The sequence below is a fragment of the Meriones unguiculatus genome, chromosome 15, assembly GCF_030254825.1.
Source record: "Meriones unguiculatus strain TT.TT164.6M chromosome 15, Bangor_MerUng_6.1, whole genome shotgun sequence".
In the NCBI taxonomy this organism is placed as follows: domain Eukaryota; kingdom Metazoa; phylum Chordata; class Mammalia; order Rodentia; family Muridae; genus Meriones; species Meriones unguiculatus.
In genome coordinates, this window is record NC_083362.1 from 42,061,704 (window position 1) to 42,079,737 (window position 18,034).

Here is an 18,034-nt window from a genome sequence, read left to right on the forward strand (position 1 = left end):
ACTCAGAAACCTTTAATCTTGTTCACTTAGCATTTACTTTGTGTGAAAACTGTTTCTCTCAAGAAAATACCTTTCCCTAAATTAAAAGATAACTTATTTTTCATAAAATACTAGTTTTAAGAGTTACATACTGGCCAACTTAGACATATTACCATGATTAGTATATAAGTATTTTTATCTAAAATGTCCACAGTCTATTGATACCTGCATTACTACTTTTTAAGAGGTTATATTAGTTATCAATTATATATAAATATGTGTGCCTGTGTGGGCATGTGTATATGAGCACAGGTGCCGACAGAGGCCCACGCAAGTAACTTTTTTGAGCCACCTGAGTTGGGTGCTGGGAACTGAACTCTGCTCTCGGGAAAGAACAGTATAAGCTCTCATAACCGCTGCACCATGTCTCCAGCCCCAGATCAAATCTGTTTATCAGTTTTTAAATATTTCAAATATTTTTCAAATCTGTTTATCAATCTTAAGATACAGCTCAATGGTGTCTCACTAGCCTGGCATATTTTAGGTTCTGAAATCAGTCTCCAGTACTGTAAAATGAATATATAAACACCTAAATAATAGACTACTTATTTATTTATTTATTTGTGGATTGTCTATTTTTACTTTCCTCAATGTCAAATGTACATATACACTTTCACATACACCCACTCTCTCCAAAATATTAACTTGTCCTTATACAGGACTTGTTTATAAAGGACAAAAGTTAAAGTGGAAAAATAATAAATCACGGTTTGGGGGAGAAGGCTTGTGTTAGAGGCTATTGCTGAGGCCAGTCAGGACCTGGTTTCAGTGGCAGGTCCTCACTGATCTGCAGCGTCACTGACCGCTCAAAACCTCCTGGCAGGACGTATCTCCAGAGCAGGCTGCCTGACAGTGCTCTGTTTGGGGCTTGGCCTCTTCCTCCCACTTAGCTTCTAAGGCTTCCCTAAGACCAGCTGCAGATGCACAGAGTGGGTCTCACTGATTAGGAGGCTCTGGTGAAAGAGGAAGCTTCTGCTTTTCTACCGCAAGACCCAGAAAACAATGAGCCATCTTACCTCAAGCAAAGAGAAAGATTCTCTATCACTTCTTTCTTTTTGTTTGTTCTCATCGCCAAAGTCATCAATAAAACAGTCTATGAGATTCATTAAGGATCGAACTAAGTTCGTATCTGAAGTAGGAGAGAGCTCCTGAAAGATGAGAAGGAAGAGTCTGTAAGACAAATGAAGCAAGGCTGCCCGAATTTATGGAACCTGTCTGATGCTGTGAGGGCCAGAATCTATGGAAAGGTGCTCTTGTGATTCTCATTTATGAAGGAAAATTGAGGTCCACATTCATCCCTTGCCTAGAGTGACTGCCACACTTCAGTAACATGTACTCTATTTATGATTTGTATGTGTGACATGCATGTACAGTGGTATGCTTGTAGAGGTTTTCCAGGAGCTAGATCTCTTTTTCCATCTTGTTAAGGCAGGGGCTCTTCTTTTTGTCTCTCTAGACCCAGACTAGCTGGCCTACAAGCGTCTGGGTGGTTGTTTTGCCTCCTCTTCCCAAACTGCCATGAAAATACTGACAGTTCAGGAGTTACCTACCACTTTTGGCTCTTGGTGAGTTCCAGGTTGTTAGGTTTGTAGAGCAGGTGCTCGCTCAAACCCTCTGAGCCATCCCAGAAGCTGGTGGTATGTACCTTTTACAAAACCTCTCGAGCAAATTCTCAAGTTAAAAGGTATCTCAATCAAAGGCATATATCCTATCCTTTATTAATCTTAGAAACCAAACTATGGAAGAAGTCAGAAATGACGACGTACTTACATGCAGTACTTAATAAATAAAACCCACTTAAAGATCTGCTTACAATCCGTAGCTACAGTTACAGTAAACTCAACTCCATGATAGATCTCTGAGTTCACCAGTGTCCACAGAACTACACATTGTTCACTTTACATCGTCAGCATCTCACCATTACAGTTTATTAAGTAAATCAAGAAATGCACACGTCTCCTAGAACCGTGATCACACTATGCACCCACCATCTTCCCTTCCAGCAGCTCCGAGCTGCACTCCTGTGTGGTCCTATGTGAAAATTCACCTGGCGAAACCATCTTGGAAGGCCAGAAGTGACAGGCTTTTACTCAGCCATCCCATCCCCATACAAGGTGTAGACAACAGGACTGAGCTTCTGTCCTGTTCAGTCCTACAACTGAAACATGGGGATGCTCAAATACAGATGGTTTCTCCCAGGCAGACACCTATTACTGTAATGGTTATTCATAACTTCTATATGAGAGAACAGATGTCAGACTATGTTAGAAACTCCACATTAATTGATTGCTTTTGCTCTATATAGCCCAGGTACACGTCAGTGGCATAGAAAGTTTATTCCTTTGTAGGGCTTAAATTCTCTGACAGTGGTAGGGAAAAAGAAACACAATTTCTGTACCTTGCTTTATTCTGACTCCCAGAGCATGTGTGTTTCGATGGCTTGGAGCATGGCTACTTCCTGTTTATAACATTCTTAGGTACCAGCCAAGCTTCTGAAAGTTCGCTAACACCCATTTTCTCATTAGCCACTGCTTGAGAAACCCTGGTCTCTTTCCTCACCTGCATTTGCCAAGATGTCCCTATTTCATTTCTTATCTTTCTACCAAGGATTTGATTGTTTTAGAAAATTGGGAAAACAAATACACACATACACTAGCACACACGTGAAAATATAATATACGACCGTTCACCAGAAATAAGAGATAACTTCTTGGATACTACAATTAACAGCGTTAGGTAGGCCTTTCAGGTTTGTTTGCTTTTAAGAGAGATTAACTGCACCAACAATACTGTCTCCATTTCTAAGACACTATACTTTACCTGTTTGGGGAGGACAATTGTATGAATGCAAGCCTTTTCCTTTCAGTGGGAGCTCATGTTTCAGCCGCAAGTGTTGGCATGGGTCTGCAGCCCTAACACTGTCGGTAACTGGCCAGCCTGGGCTCCAGGCCTACCAGCGTGACACAGAGATGTGTATGGGGGCGGAGGGGGGCTGGAGAGACGGTTCAGCAGTTAAGAGCACTGGTTGTTTTTCCAGAGAACCCAGATTCAATTCCCAGCACCCACATGACGGTTTACAACTATCTGTAACTTCAGTTCCAGGACGTCTGGCACCCTCGCACAGATATACATGCAGGCAAAATAATAATGTACAAAGAAGAGAAAAAAGATAAAATAATAAAAAAGATAAAAGAGAAAAAAGAAAAGAAAAATCTGTCACTATGAAAATCAGTATGGAGATTCTCAAAAAAAAAAAGATTTGTATCAAAGAAAGAAAAAAATAACAAAATGGAAAAAAATACCAGTTAAACTGGCTAAAAAGTAAACCATTAGCTTTCAAAAAAAAAAAACATTAAAATCAATACATTTAATTAGTTTCTTTTTTTTTTAAATCTTAAAATTCCTGTTTGTCTTACCTTTGTATGCCTTCTAATGAATTCAACAGAAACGGGGACCATTCTGTCAAACAAGCCTTCTATAAACTCTTTCTGAATAACAGTGATGGACTGTGGCAAAGTGTTTAACCAAGACATCATCAATGGCCTCCAGCCCAGCATTTGGGGTTCCATGTAGATCATGCCACACCGGGAAACCTGGAGGACAAGCATTGTTTAGCATCCAAGTGATGCTCAGGAAGCCCCGGTACCTCCACAGTCTGCTCCCACGGCAGGGAAGGTGTAGTCATGACCTGAGGCAGATTTAGGGTCACTTTGCACAAGAGACGGGTGATTGTAAGCTGGGGATACCTTCTCACAGACAGAGGGTGTGTGCGGGGTGTCACGTGAAGTCCATCTGACCCCGGGTTCCTAGTGGTAGATGCTCGTTTGTTTTGTATATCTCAAAAACAAAGATTACTGAGTCCTTTGTTAACCTTAACATTGCTTCAGCCTGGCCACACGCAGCTCCTGCCAGACCCAGTGGACGGACTACAGCAATCAGCTTGAAGGAGCCTCTTGTTGATCATCAGATTCCCCATAATGACAGAAAACCTACTTCAGTTTACCCCTGGGACAGAATCAGATGAGGTTAGGCAGGGAGTCCTGAGCAGAAGGCTGGTTCCCTGCTGGGCATGAAGATGACTTGGGACATCTGTTTCTTACAACCCTCTTCAGGGCAAAGACTTAATTTTATATAATTGTATGATCTCAGCTTGTGTGTGTGATTTTGCAAAATGATCCCAGATACGAGAGAAAAATAACTGTATTACTAAATTTGCCAAGGCACGTGAGTGGATACGCCTGTTCTTTCAGGATCACAGATCTCAGAATAGGATATATGAATGCATTCAATTTAGAGTAAAGGCTACCAAGTAAAGGGAAACATTTATAGAAATTGTGCAGTTCATAGACAGATGCCAAAATGAGCACTCACAGTGGCAGGAGAAGCCACTTCCAGATCCATCGGTTCAAAGATCAGGTTCATTTGTGGCGACATCTGGATAATCTCCCCACTCATCAGACAGAGCTTCTTGTTGTCATCCAGCACAGTGTTCATGTTCTCAATCCACACAGCATCAACCGGCCCGTCAAAGATGAGCCACTTCCTGTCTGGAGTCTACTTCACACACAGCGAGGATAAGGCGCAAATGGAATGCAGGAAACAGATCAATGATATTATTTCAAAATGTAAAAATATAACTTAGAGTCAATTTACCATGAAAACATAAAAGTACTCTTTAATTAGAGGTTAAACACAAGTGTGCATGCACACACACACACACACACACACACAGCATAGATGAAAAAGCCTACATATGTCATGGAGAAGACTATAACATCTTGCCTTGATTCAATCTTTCCAATGTTTCCAAGGCTAAATATATGTAAAATGCTTTAAAAATGTTAAAACTGGTTGGAGTATCAGTCTCAGAAAAGACCCCTGGGCCCAGAGTTCTTGGTTCTGTTGCTCTCCTTGTGGAGCTCCTGTCCCCTCCAGGTCTTTCTATCTCCCCCTTCTTTCATAGGATTCCCTGCACTCTGCCCAAAGCTTGGTTATGACTCTCAACATCTGCTTTGATACCCTGCTGGGTAGAATCTTTCAGAGGCCCTCTGTGGTAGGCTCCTGTCCTGTTCCCTATTTTCTCCTTCCAATGTCTGTCCTGTTTGCCTTTTTGAGTGAAGATTGATCATCTTACCCAGCATCCTCCTTCTTGCTTAGCTTCTTTAGGTGTACAGATTTTAGTCTGTTTATCCTATATTATATATCTAATATCCACTTATAAGTGAGTATATACCATGTGTGTCTTTCTGTTTCTGGGATACCTCATTCAGGATAATCTTTTCTAGATCCCACCATTTGCCTGTAAGTTTCTTGATTTCCTTGTTTTTAATTGCTGAGCATGAATGGAGATAACCTAGAACCCCTGCACAGATATAGCTCATGGCAGCTCACTCTCCAAGTGGGCACCCTACTAATGGGAACAGGAACTGTCTCTGACATAAAATCAGTGGCTGACTCTTTGATCACCTCCCCCTGAGTGGGGAGCAGCCTTGTCAGGCCACAGAGGAAGACAATGCAGCCAGTCCTGATGAGACCTATAGGCTAGGGTCAGAAGAAAGGGGAGGAGGACCTCCCCTATCAGTGGACTTGGAGAGGGGCATGGGAGGAGATAAGGGAAGGAGGGTGGGATTGGGAGGGAATAAGGGGGCTATGGCTGGGATACAAAGTGAATAAACTGTAATTAATATAAAAAATAAAAATTAAAAAAATGTTAAAACTGAAAATACTATTGACAAGGAAAAGAGAATGTTCATTCAAATATACTTGTTCTTAGTGTTTTATAGATCACTTTTATCATGAATTCTACTAAAAGTATGAGTTCTACGTGCTATGCTAAAATTTTTTCTTTATTCTATAAAATGAATTTACACACACACACACACACACACACACACACACACACATACACACACACACACAAACACCCTTAGGCTGAACTGTCTTATAATAGTATAAGACAGTGATCCTCAGCCTTCCTAATGCCTTGGACCTTTAATACAGTTCATCAAATTGTGGTGACCTCCAACCATAAAATCAATGTTGCTACTTCATAGCAGAAATTTTGCTACTCTTATGAACTATAATGTAAATATCTGTGTTTTCCAATGGTCTTAGGTGACCCTTGCAAAATCATTCTCCCCATCCCCACAAGAGGGTTGTGACCCACAGGCTGAGAACCAATAGTGTAGGATATTAAAATCAATATGACATTCACAGGAAGTTCAGTACATCAGTACTAATATACATCAGTGGTGTAGAGCTAATATAAAATCAGTATAACAGCCTGACAAATATCTAAGAAATAGGAAAATACTTACACATTGCCCAGAAAATAGTCATCTTTCTGATTCTTACAGTTCTACCTGCTTGGGTATGCAAATGATGCTTGACTGCCTTTCACCTAATGTGGGTGGCAGTGGAGATGGATTTATATCCTTCTTACCACATGCTCTGAGCCTACTCAGAGCTCACTCCACAGGGCAGTGGGCTGGCCTGGGGTCAAGCCATCCCCTGCTTACACTGAGGCTGTCATTGGTGTGCTCAGAGCTCGGGAGGGCAGCAGGGAGAGTGTTACGATCTGGATGATCACTGGAGATCAGCTCTCCCTCACCCTCTGAACTACCAGTGCCTGCCAGCTGTCACTTCGGGGACACTGCTGTGACCCTGAGCTGAAGGACTTCCTTTTTCATCCCACTCTACTGTTTTGAGTAAACTGCTGTGCCTCACTGAGATTTAGTGTTTGGGGCATAGCTTTCAGCAAAATGTAATGTAAGCTCTGCAACTGTGCATAACAAAACCTCATGGCCATTTCTATATGAATTATTATATTGTCTAGAAGCTTAGTGTTAAGTTATTCTGGGCCACAGCACACGCACTTCGGACTCTGCTTTTGAGCGTGACAGAAAACCACCCCAGAGAGCAAGGCGGGGAAGGGATGCCAGCCCTAGAATGTCACCTAAGTCTTCTGCTTTCCCCAGTGCAGCCCCCTTTCTTCCAAGCACGCTGCCCAGAAAGTGCTGGAACGTTGGACATTGTTGTTCTCTAAGCGTGGAGTTCAAACAATGAGCAGATACCGCAAGGGCAGCATCTTAGAGTGCAGAGAGAAATGATGTCACACAAGAGGCTGTGTGCCCCTCAGAGCACTCCCCCGAGGTCTGACGGGCACTCGGGGACGTGGTCTCTGCTGTGCTTGTATGTGCTACCGTCATTCCCCACGGAAACACCACCAAAGCGTCCAGCAACATGCTAACAATAAATATCTTAAGATCTAAATAGAGCTGGTCACTGGACGCATCACCGCCTTCTCAAGGTCTGCCTGTGAGAACGTGGACTCTTACCGAGGAAGCTGCGAACGCTCTGAAGCTGACAGCCAGGACCCCGTCAGACCACTCATGAGACACCAGGTCAAACTGCCCATACAGCTGGCCCATGGTGACAGACTTAGGGTTCAAGACAGTTATTTGCACCTTGTTTTCTTCCATGAGTCCCTTAATGAAAAAGAAAACCAATGTTATTCATTTTGAAGGATACTGTCTTTCCTCGTATATATGTGTGTATATACAAATATCTTAAGGAGCCTCCAGAGAAGCCTCCAGAAATAAGGGATGAAATTAACAAGGTTCCAAAACAAAAGGTTGATGTGTGAAAGAAGTCATTTCTATGTTATGTGGAATGCCAGTGAACAACTGAAAAGACTGAAAAGTTCTGAGATGCCATTTATAACAGTATTTTAAAGTAACAAAGTACAGGGGGTAAATTGGTAAATTTTGTTCATTCTTATAAATCTGCAATTGCAGAAAAAGAATTGGCAGCTGTTTTTGGTAGAAGCCCATATAGTAAATGAGGTAAGTTTCAGGAGTTCTTATTATCTATTTTCAGTTTTAAAAAAAATTGTAAAAAACTGTTCACACCATTCTGAGTTCACTGGCATTACAAAAATAAGCTTTGGCTGGGTTTGGCCTGGGGGCTGTAATTTGCTGACCCTTGCTACAAACTGTTCTCTGAGAGAAAATGAAGAGATGCAATGATAGAGACTTCCCATGGAGTCAAAAACTTAATATTAGTAAATTGCCTATTTTGGCCAGAACGCTGGCTCTATTGCATTATTACAAGACATGTTGACACCCTTGGGGTATATAGGCCTTGTTGTTAAATTAACAGAATTAATTTTCAGAGCAGACTCAAATTTACAGAAAATTGAGCAGAAAGTGCAAAGCCTTCAGAATCCTTCCTCTGCCTCCCTGACAATGCCCGTCCCCAACAGTGCCTTCACATACTGGGTGGCATGGGGTTACTGATGGTTATTTGGGGATGCACCCTTGTTGACCAAGGTACGTAACTTATGTTAGGGCTGACCCGGTGCTTAACCTTGTGGAGTTTGCTAACTACATCATGTTACATGGTCATTGGTATAGCATTGTGCAGAATGATACAGCTTCCTTAAAAATCTCCTGTACTGAACCTATTCTTACTCATTTATTTTACATGCAACAGAATAGCAGGTCCAATTCTTTCCAATACTGCCTGAACTTTGGACAGACACAAACCAGTAAATCAAAGAGCAGATGTGTAACTAATCCTCTCAAATAAAAAACAAAACTCAAGGCCTTTCGGCTCTCTTCCCTGTGCCTGGAAGAGCTTTCCTGTAAAAGTTCCTCAGTGTGGAAGTATGGATAAACTGTACTCATTTTTTAATCAGGATGAAGTTGCTGCCCCTAAAGACAGCAAGGAACCACAGGTAGGATATGGTAGCTAAGGAAACAGCAATTTCACTCTTACAATTTCCAGAGAATGAACAAACCACTAGGCCTTTACAGGACAGCAGAGCACATGCTTACACCTTCACCCCCGTCCTATTTCCACACTGTGGTGCCTCCCCCTTTTAGAGACTTTATGTTTGTGTATGGCAAACCAAATTAGATGGTGAAACAGTAGCATAGGCAAAACACTAACAGGTCAAACACAGGAGAGGACGATAAGAAGGCAAGCTGGGGGTAGGTGAAAAGGGGGGGAAAGGAAATAGTTGGAAAATAGAAGAAGAGGTGGAAAAAGTAACGTGTCAATTAATAGCACTAAATATAAATCACCTTGTAGTGGAAGTTTTGGTTTCTTTAACTCAGCTATGTTATGCCAATATGTTCTTGTTGTAGTTCCAGGTGTGGGATGTGGGAATACTTTTAGTTTATCTACAGCTGACAAAAGCCTTGAGAAAGGGCACTTGATCTTTGTCAGCTGGAAACTGTCTCGTTTGGGGGCATCATTTTTGCCAGCTGGAAAACATCCTTTTGTGGACTCTGAGAGGGTATAAATAGGAGAAGAGAGAGGGAGAGAAAGGATGCTTCAGGGAGGCCCCTGCTGCCCTTTGCTGTTCGGCTGGACTGCTGCAATTCTGACTATGATAAAAGGGGTCTACATCCCCTGTACCTACTAACCTTCCTTTTCTCCTACTTAGGGTCAGGGGTTGGAAGGAAGGAAGAGGCATTTAGGAACCCCAAATAAAGCAGGTTCAAAAAGTCAAAGCCTACTTCATCTTAAATTCCCCAATAAAACAGAAAGACCAAAAGTGAACACAGTCTCCCACCTTTGACTAAGAAGCTATGTGTAATTGGTACCTGCTGGCAAAGGGAAAAGCAGTTCCTAACAATGGCATGTCACTGAGTATACGAACCATACTCTAGAGTAAGCTCATGCCCAGGTGTAGTGGGCAACAAAAAATGAACTCCACGTTGTTATTTTGTTGTTTTCTTTTGTGGGATTTTTGTTTCATTTCTTTTTGTTTTTGGAGTTTTTCTGTCTTGTTTGTTTTGATATTCTTTCTTTCTTTTTTTTTTTGAGAGAGAGAGAGAGAAAGAGAACATGAAGTGGGCAGACAAAAAAAATGGGGAGGATTTGGGAGGAGTTGAGGGAGGGAAAATCATAATCAAAATTATTGTATAAAAATCATAAACAACAAGGACTGGAGAGATGGTTCAGTGGTTAAGAGCACTGGCTGCTCTTCCAAATGACCTGGGTTCAATTCCCAGTACTCACATGGCAGCTCACAACTGTCTGTAACTCTAGTTCCAGAGGACCTGACTCCCTCACACATGTATACAAGCAGGTAGAATATCAATGTACATAAAATAAAAATAAATTATTAAAAATTTTAAGCGATGATTTAAAAATTGATAATTACTAATTTTAATATAAAGACACCAACTGCAGAAATGAAGGGTCAGACTGTTATTGTAAAAAGACAAGTCACAATAATACTAAGACTACATTTGAAGCTACAGGCACACAAGGAGAACACAGAAACAATATTAGTAAAATGAAACAAAGGTAAAAAGACAAATATTTTCGTATTCATTGAAAGAGAGACTCCACAGTGAAGACACAATGGTCAGAAACTCCATATGGGCTCCAAGCTCTGAAATAGGTGGTAAAAGCTACCCAAAATACAAGAGGAAATGCAAGTGGGAAAGCAGAATCAGCTGCCAAGTCCAGAGTCCCATTTGTTTAGGATGTCAAAATAAGCCATAATGTGACTTGCCTAGGGGGCTGTAGATGTGGCTCAGCAGTTAAGAGCACTTGCTTTCCTTGCAGAAGGCTGGGTTTGATGCCCAGTACCTGTGTCTAGTGGCTCACAACTACCTGTAAATTCAGCTCCAGGGAATCAGCCACCCCCTTTTCACCTCTAAGGGCACACACACACATGCACACACACACATACAAATAAATAAGCAAACAAACACACAAACGACTTGGAGGAATTTGAATAGTAGTCATGTATGCATGTATACATATGCGTACATATGTGTACATATGTGTATGTGCATACATGTACATACACACACTTATGCACACACATGCCTTCAAACAAATTTCACTGACATCTCAGAACAGAAGCTTACATTGTCAGTTCCCAGAAAAATAAAAATACTCTCCTACAAGCATTAAAATCTTCAATTTCTTCTGTATTTTCATATTGTTTTTACAAAAACAACAAAACATGCACTACCTTTAACTAAAAATGAAGTGAAAGACTGAAAGGCAGATTTGCGGCATATTCATCATGTATTGGACTCACCATTTGCTTCATTTTGCCCTTCTAGATTTGTCATCTCTAACTCATTTTCTTTCTCTTTTTAATGATTTTACACTGCCCCATGGAAAGTATGTTTCAAAATAGCCCCATATCCCCTCTTGCACAAAGCTAATTATCAATAAATCACTGTGCGAACGGCACACTGACCTTTTCGCAGATGTCATTTAACGCTCCTGCTAGAACACGATATGCACTGGTCTTCCCACCAAATGGCTCTCCAACAATCATGAAGCCATGGCGCACGATCATCATCTCGTAGATCTGAAGGATCTTCTCGGAGAAGAAGTCGGTCATTTGCAAATTCATAGAGATGCAGTTGTCTTTGATGGCCGCCAGCAGGTCATTGTAGTCTGGCTTTGGTAGTTTCACCCCAGGAAACAAATCCGAAGTAATTCCCTGATAACAGGTGTGAATTTTACATTGCACACATTTATGTCCAAAAGACATAAGCAAATGGTTTTATATTAGCCAAAGTATAAAGTAAATTTGCATTTAATATAAATGGGAATAGAGCTATTTTAACAGTTCGAGTCTTTGTTTTTTTTTTTGGGGGGGGAGGAAATTTATACCCTGAAGTTTTGCAAAACTAATTTAAAAATTGCAAGTCAGACAAAATGTGCTTGCTGAACTTATTATGAACTCCTGAATTTGTGTAAAGTAACACATATGTCACCAGGACAGAACCAGGAGCCTGTGAGTTGATCCATTCACGTGTTGGAATAGGTGTGGTCTTCTTGGGGGAAGTGTGTCATTGGGGGTGGACTTTGAGGTTTCAAAGGTTCAAGCCAGGCCCAGTGTCACTTTCTGCCTGCTGCCTGAGAATTCAGATGTAGAACTCTCAGCTGCTTTTCCAGAACTATGTCTCTTGCATGCCACCATGCTTGCTGCCATGATGACAATGGACTAAACCTCTGAACCGTAAGCCAGCCCCAATTAAATGTTCTCTTTTTAAGAGTTGTCATGGTCATGGTGTGGTCTCTATGGCTATCCTTTAACACTTTTTGCATCAGAACTAGAAGAGAGTAGGTGTTTATGTACTGCAGGATGTCACTATGGCAACTTTAAGGAAGTTATCGCAATCACATAATGTGCATTCCTAACAACTGTGATTCTGCCTGTAGTGCTTATGAGTACATAAATTAATTACAAGATCTAAGAAACAACCTTTATAAAATGGTAAGCCTATTTTATGTTTCATTACAATTTAGGGAAAAATTTACTTTTTTGTTTTTTTACTCGAAAGGTAAAAGTGAAATTTCAGAGGTACTTAACATGAAAGCATATGCTTGAGGTATAATTTAAAATTTAGCTGCCAGTTTAATCACTCCCTTATCTAATCCAGTAAGTTCCCTTGGGGCACTGCAGCCTGGCTGGCTAGAATCCCTGCCCTCAAGCACATGCCACAGATACAAGTTGTTAGCCATCTTTCTGTTGCATTTGCATCATCATTAAATGGGGATGATGATCCTTGGAACATGAAATGTAAGTGGGCGAGGTTTTGCTTGTGTATCAGGCTGGTTTGTAATTTGTCATGTGACACAGGCTGGCATCTCATACATGACATTCCTGCCCACAGTACTTGGTCCAAGCTGGGAAAATAATAGGTATGTGTAGCTGTGTGCTTAATACAAGCGAGATGTTTATTTGATCATTTGATCCACAGTGTACACATGCACACACACACAGACACACAGTATGTCTGTGTCATCCGTAAAAATGTTTTTCCCATCACAGTGTTCAAGTACTTTGAGTGTAGCCTTCAAAGAAGCAGACAACTGGAAACATTTGTTATGTTATCCAGCACTTCTCAACCAAGATCAATAAATACCCTTGACTCTCTATCAGGTACAGACTAGACACGCCTGTCTCCTGCTTGCTGCTGTGAGAGAGGTCTGACTGGGGTTGGGTGGGGGATCCTGCAGCACACGAGGCTGCTTTACCTGTGACAATGTCCTGCCTGGAAATGTCAGCCATGCTCCACTCGATGGGGGCATCACTAAACGTTGCTTCACAGAAGCGCTACTAGAGGCGAACATGTCTGCGCACACACACCCCCACCTTCTGGAAGGAAATGCAGTTTTGTTCCCACAAACTCTGTCTGTGTCCCAGCACAAGAGGACGGAGGGAATGCTTCAGGGAGAATATCTGAGATCTTCTCCTGTTGGTTTGTTCCAATGAGATTTGTGCACCACCAAGTCTGACCACTAAGGAGGCTTCCTTTCAAAATGACCAAAGATGGTTGCTATGGGAGCACACTCTCGGAAGCATTTCTTATTTTCCTCCCGTGACAGCCGTGGGGCCTTCAGTCTTTACGTGCTGGAAGCTAGTGGCCATGGTGGCTCAAAACTTCACAACTATCATTAAGAAGGAGCCAATGCTCCACAGCTTCTTATAGCAGGCAAAGAATGACACAAGATTGATTATAGAAGCCATTTTTCTAATTCTTCTTCTTCCTCCCAGCTACTCATAATCAAAACTTAAAATTAAGATTTTCAAATTTGCTTCTTACATTAAATTATCCTGAATAAACCATTTCATAAAAGTCACTGCATTCTTTTAAGAAAATTTAATTCTTATTTTATCAAGTGCTGAAGTTTCAATGGTGTGCTTAGCCTAATTTTCAACAGTCTACATTTTCATAGAATTTATAGCAAATACTTTATAACTTTTGTATGTTATTATTATCGTGCAGTAAGAAGAACACACATAAAAAAATCAAGTGTTAAAAGTATCAGAAGCAACAACCCAAGCTAACCATACTTCACAGAGAAGCAGGACTGGTTCGTGTTCCTCTGAACGCACCCCTGCTCTTCACCGAGTCCGTGGAGAGAGAGCTCTGCAGAGCAGTGCCGCAAGAGGCCCCACACGCGGCAATAGCATCTTACCTCAAAGAGTGGCAAATCATGGGATAAAAACTTCGGCAGATTTACATCAATAATAGATCTAAGTAGCAATATTTCTTCATTCTCATTTGGATATTTCAGCTAAAAGAAAATGCAGTCATGAGGATTTCTATCATGGACACCTTTTTCATGTCTATACTCACCAAATGCACAGCACCTGGGAACGACCTAAACAAAACATTGCTCATGTTGTCACTGTTTTTCACTACAGAAACTGGTGTCTATATCGGGGAATCTCCTATACCATGGAAGTGGGCAGAACTGATTGTTTCCACGGCTATGTTGATTCAGCACACTGAAAGCTGTCATTGCCTGTTTATCGGGTAGTGCTTGCTCATTCAAGACCCCTAATAGGTTACTTTTGTAAAACCCTGAGTGAGGGATATTGTGGGGTAGAGCAGATGGGCAGAGCACCACAGTGCCTGCTGGCTACCTACTGGTTGCCTGTTCCCATGCCATGTAGTTATCAAGTGCCATAGAGAAGGGGAGGGCTGCAGACCCAGTTACGCAGAGAGCACATAGGAAAACTTAAGCATTAAGGGTCTGTTGCATGTCCAAAGTTTACTAGAACTCTGATGGAACTTGGAACTTGTTCCTTATGCCTATATTAACACTCACACAGTTAGTGCTGCCAAAATCTAACCTTAGAATTGTTTCTCCCAAACTTAATTCACTCAACATCTCATTCAAAAGTTCTCCTACCATTATATTTTTTCTGTTTTCAAGAATTTTCTCTTGTTTTTAAAAAACATTTCTACCAAGTAAAAAGAGAAAGAGAGAGGGAGGGAGGGAGGAGAGAGAGAAAGAGGGAGGGAGGGAGGGAGGAGAGAGAGAGAGAGGGAGGGAGGGAGGGAGGAGAGAGAGAGAGAGGGAGGGAGGGAGGGAGGAGAGAGAGAGAGAGAGAGGGAGGGAGGGAGGAGAGAGAGAGAGAGAGAGGGAGGGAGGAGAGAGAGAGAGAGGGAGGGAGGGAGGAGAGAGAGAGAGAGAGAGGGAGGGAGGAGAGAGAGAGAGGGAGGGAGGGAGGGAGGAGAGAGAGAGAGGGAGGGAGGGAGGGAGGGAGGAGAGAGAGAGAGAGGGAGGGAGGGAGGGAGCCTTGTTCTTTCTGAAGCTGTAGCAGGCACCTGATTGTACCCGCCTCTCTGACTCTCCAAGGGCTCCCAGAGGGCAAAGTTACCCTCCTCATCTGGACTTTGTTCTTGATCAGTGTGACAAAAAATGAATTTTGAAGGGTCAGGATACAGTTTTATTATCTGAGAGGCTATTATTTTGAAGCAAATGCTTACATTGTCTCTCGGTAGAACAGAAACAAACTTGAAAATATTCAAGCCAAAGCATTCAACAATTCTAAATTAGCTTGTAACAAAGAGTGATAGAATTCATTTTCAGGATTCATTTGCAGCCTAACTTTTATAGCTCAATTCCAGTCAAGATTCCAGCACCAACCTGCACTAGGACAATGCATTATCTCTCCCATTATCTGGCCACAAAATAACCCTGACATGCCAGGGTAATACAAATTGTTGCTTCTAGGCACGTGTGTTTATTGCAAAAAAAAAAAAAAAAATGGCTTGAAGTTATGTTAGGCTTTTATGAAATAGAACATAGCCACAATATATCAGAGTTCTTGATAGCATTATGGGAGAGGATAAAAATGCAAACCATTGTTAATCATGTGGGATATGTTTTGAAATCCATATCTTCTATAGACTGTGACTGTGAACATTTTGTAAACGTCAATGTCACGTTTTGGGGGATTATGTCTTCATAGAGAACTAACACATAGCTCCATTTCACGACTCTGCTTCCAGAGAGAAGTCAGCTATGTCACGAGTGATCTGTTGTTTTTATGTGTTTCGTTCTGATTTTAAAGTGCAAATATTTGATCACTATTACCACTAGCCCACAGGTGACTACAATTGGAAATTATGTGAGATGATTAAGACTTTTGTGTATGTTATCAATTTATACACTACTCCCCACAGAGTGCTAGGCGTCATATACATAGAAAACCTTCAACACACTCATTCAAAACACGTGACTATGTTCTTTGGCGTTGCCCAGCTCCGTACATTCAAGCTCAAACAGTAAGAGTTACCTATGTACTGTTCTATAAAACACTATAACATTTTATTCTCATTACCAACAATGTTTTTTTTTTCAGCTAATTGATGAACCCTACCATATACTGAAACTTTCCTGTTTGTTTGTTTGCTTGCTTGCTTGCTTGCCAAGCAAAGGTTTGTCTGTGTAGCCTTAGCTGGCCTGCACTCGCTTTGTAGACAGGCTGGCCTCAAGCTCACAGAGATCTGCCTGCCTCTGCCTCCCAGAGTTCTGGGATTACTGGCGTGTGCCACTGCACCGGGCTGATGCTGGAACTCTTAGGAAGACACTTAGTGTTAATTAAGATTTAAGAATAGAAATGTAAAGAGTTAGACGCTCTCGAGTCTACCTTCAGATTGCCGGCAGCTGTAAGCACGGACTTCACGGCTCGCATCCCGTAGTCATAGTGGTGCTGGGAGGACAGTTGCTCTGAGCACAAGCGGTATGTAGCCACGATTTTTACCGACAGCGGCCGAGCAGTGACAAAGCCGCAGGAGTACAGAACGATCTCTGCGATCATGGCGTAGTCAGGGACCATCATTGCCACTGTCCGAAAGAGAGCCTATGGCACACGAAAAAGGTCTTTCAAAGGGCGTAGAACGGCACCCCGCTCCTGTTTAATCAAGTGCTGTAGGTTTTTCTTGCTTTTCTCCAGTAATCTCAGACCTACTAATAATGTTTGTTATATGTCATAGATAAAACTCGTACATAAGATAATTAAACTTGGTTTCCCATTAAGCTATATGTAACAAACATACCATTAACTTTAGATAAACTGTTCTTCCTAAACGTCCAGGATCAATTTTGCAAAGTTCTTTGTGGAAAGCAACATGTTACAGGAAAAAAAAAAAAAAAAAAAAAAGAACATCAGACATCCAGGACGCAAGCCAATTGGGCCTCTCACCCCGGCTCATGACAAAGATCCTGCTGTTGGGAGCCTGGCTTTCAGGCAAGGCTCTCTAGGGATCCAATTAACTTACAACCTGGAGGTAACCAGCTGCCCAATTACAAGACTGTGTTAAGTAAAGGAAATATTTTGAGATACCCAGAGTCTTTTGAGTCTCTAGAAACCTGGCCAGTCCTTGTACAAACAAAGTAGGGCAGAGAACAGTGAAAAGTCGTGGATTATGACTGTTGAAGATCAATAATTTTCTAAATTGTAAAGATCATTTATATTCATAGAATTTTAAATATTATAGACCAACTAAATGCCATGTGATGGTAAGCAAATATAAAAATTAAACAAAATTAATATATATATATATATAATTTATGTTTAGACTATTGGTGTATATCAGAGTTCAAATTAATAAATTTTGTACTTAAAGCATTGCTTTCTTGCGTGCACAGACATAAACAATTTAAAAAATATATAGCTTGAGCCAGTAATTTGAATCTAGACCACTGTATACCAAAACAAAGTATTAAAGAACATTGCTAGTCATATGACACCTCCTCAAAGTGGTAGGTTCTCAACTACTTTTCTGAATTAATGACAGAGAGGAAGTGAATTTACACACCGGCCAGAAGCCTCTGTCTCGGTATCAGTTACGCAGTCTAGCTTTACAGCAGTACAAAGTGGTACTGGTTTGGGGACAGCATCCCCTGCCTTGTGTGGCAGGTTGAACTCGGTAGAGCCAACATACTTCCCAGATTCCCATCCCCCTCCTCCACACTTGCCACACGATGGCTGCGGAACACGCTTACTATGAACGCTAAAGGGAAAGCAGAGCAAGTAAAGGAGCTTCCAAACCATACTGTGATGGTGTTCCGTTTATCAGAATTTTTTTCCAAAGATAGTAACTGACATTGAAATTATTCAAAACAGATTATTTTTGATGGACTGATGAAATTTCTCAGTAGGTCAAGATTCCTGCTGCATGAGCCTGATACCTGAGTCTGGTCC

The 18,034-nt window shown here is 41.5% G+C and overlaps 1 protein-coding gene across 1 annotated transcript in view; it reads right to left on the minus strand.

The window, feature by feature from the left end:
• Dnah7 (dynein axonemal heavy chain 7) overlaps positions 1 to 18,034 on the minus strand; it is a 253,456-nt gene that overhangs the window by 135,888 nt on the left and 99,534 nt on the right. Inside the window, exons 28-34 of the mRNA XM_060368356.1 lie at positions 16,478 to 16,690; positions 14,011 to 14,109; positions 11,273 to 11,521; positions 7,377 to 7,526; positions 4,411 to 4,593; positions 3,456 to 3,632; positions 1,056 to 1,187 (exon numbers count right to left, since the gene is read on the minus strand). Coding sequence (XP_060224339.1) covers positions 1,056 to 1,187; positions 3,456 to 3,632; positions 4,411 to 4,593; positions 7,377 to 7,526; positions 11,273 to 11,521; positions 14,011 to 14,109; positions 16,478 to 16,690 — 1,203 coding nt within the window. The remainder of the gene's footprint in view (positions 1 to 1,055; positions 1,188 to 3,455; positions 3,633 to 4,410; positions 4,594 to 7,376; positions 7,527 to 11,272; positions 11,522 to 14,010; positions 14,110 to 16,477; positions 16,691 to 18,034) is intronic.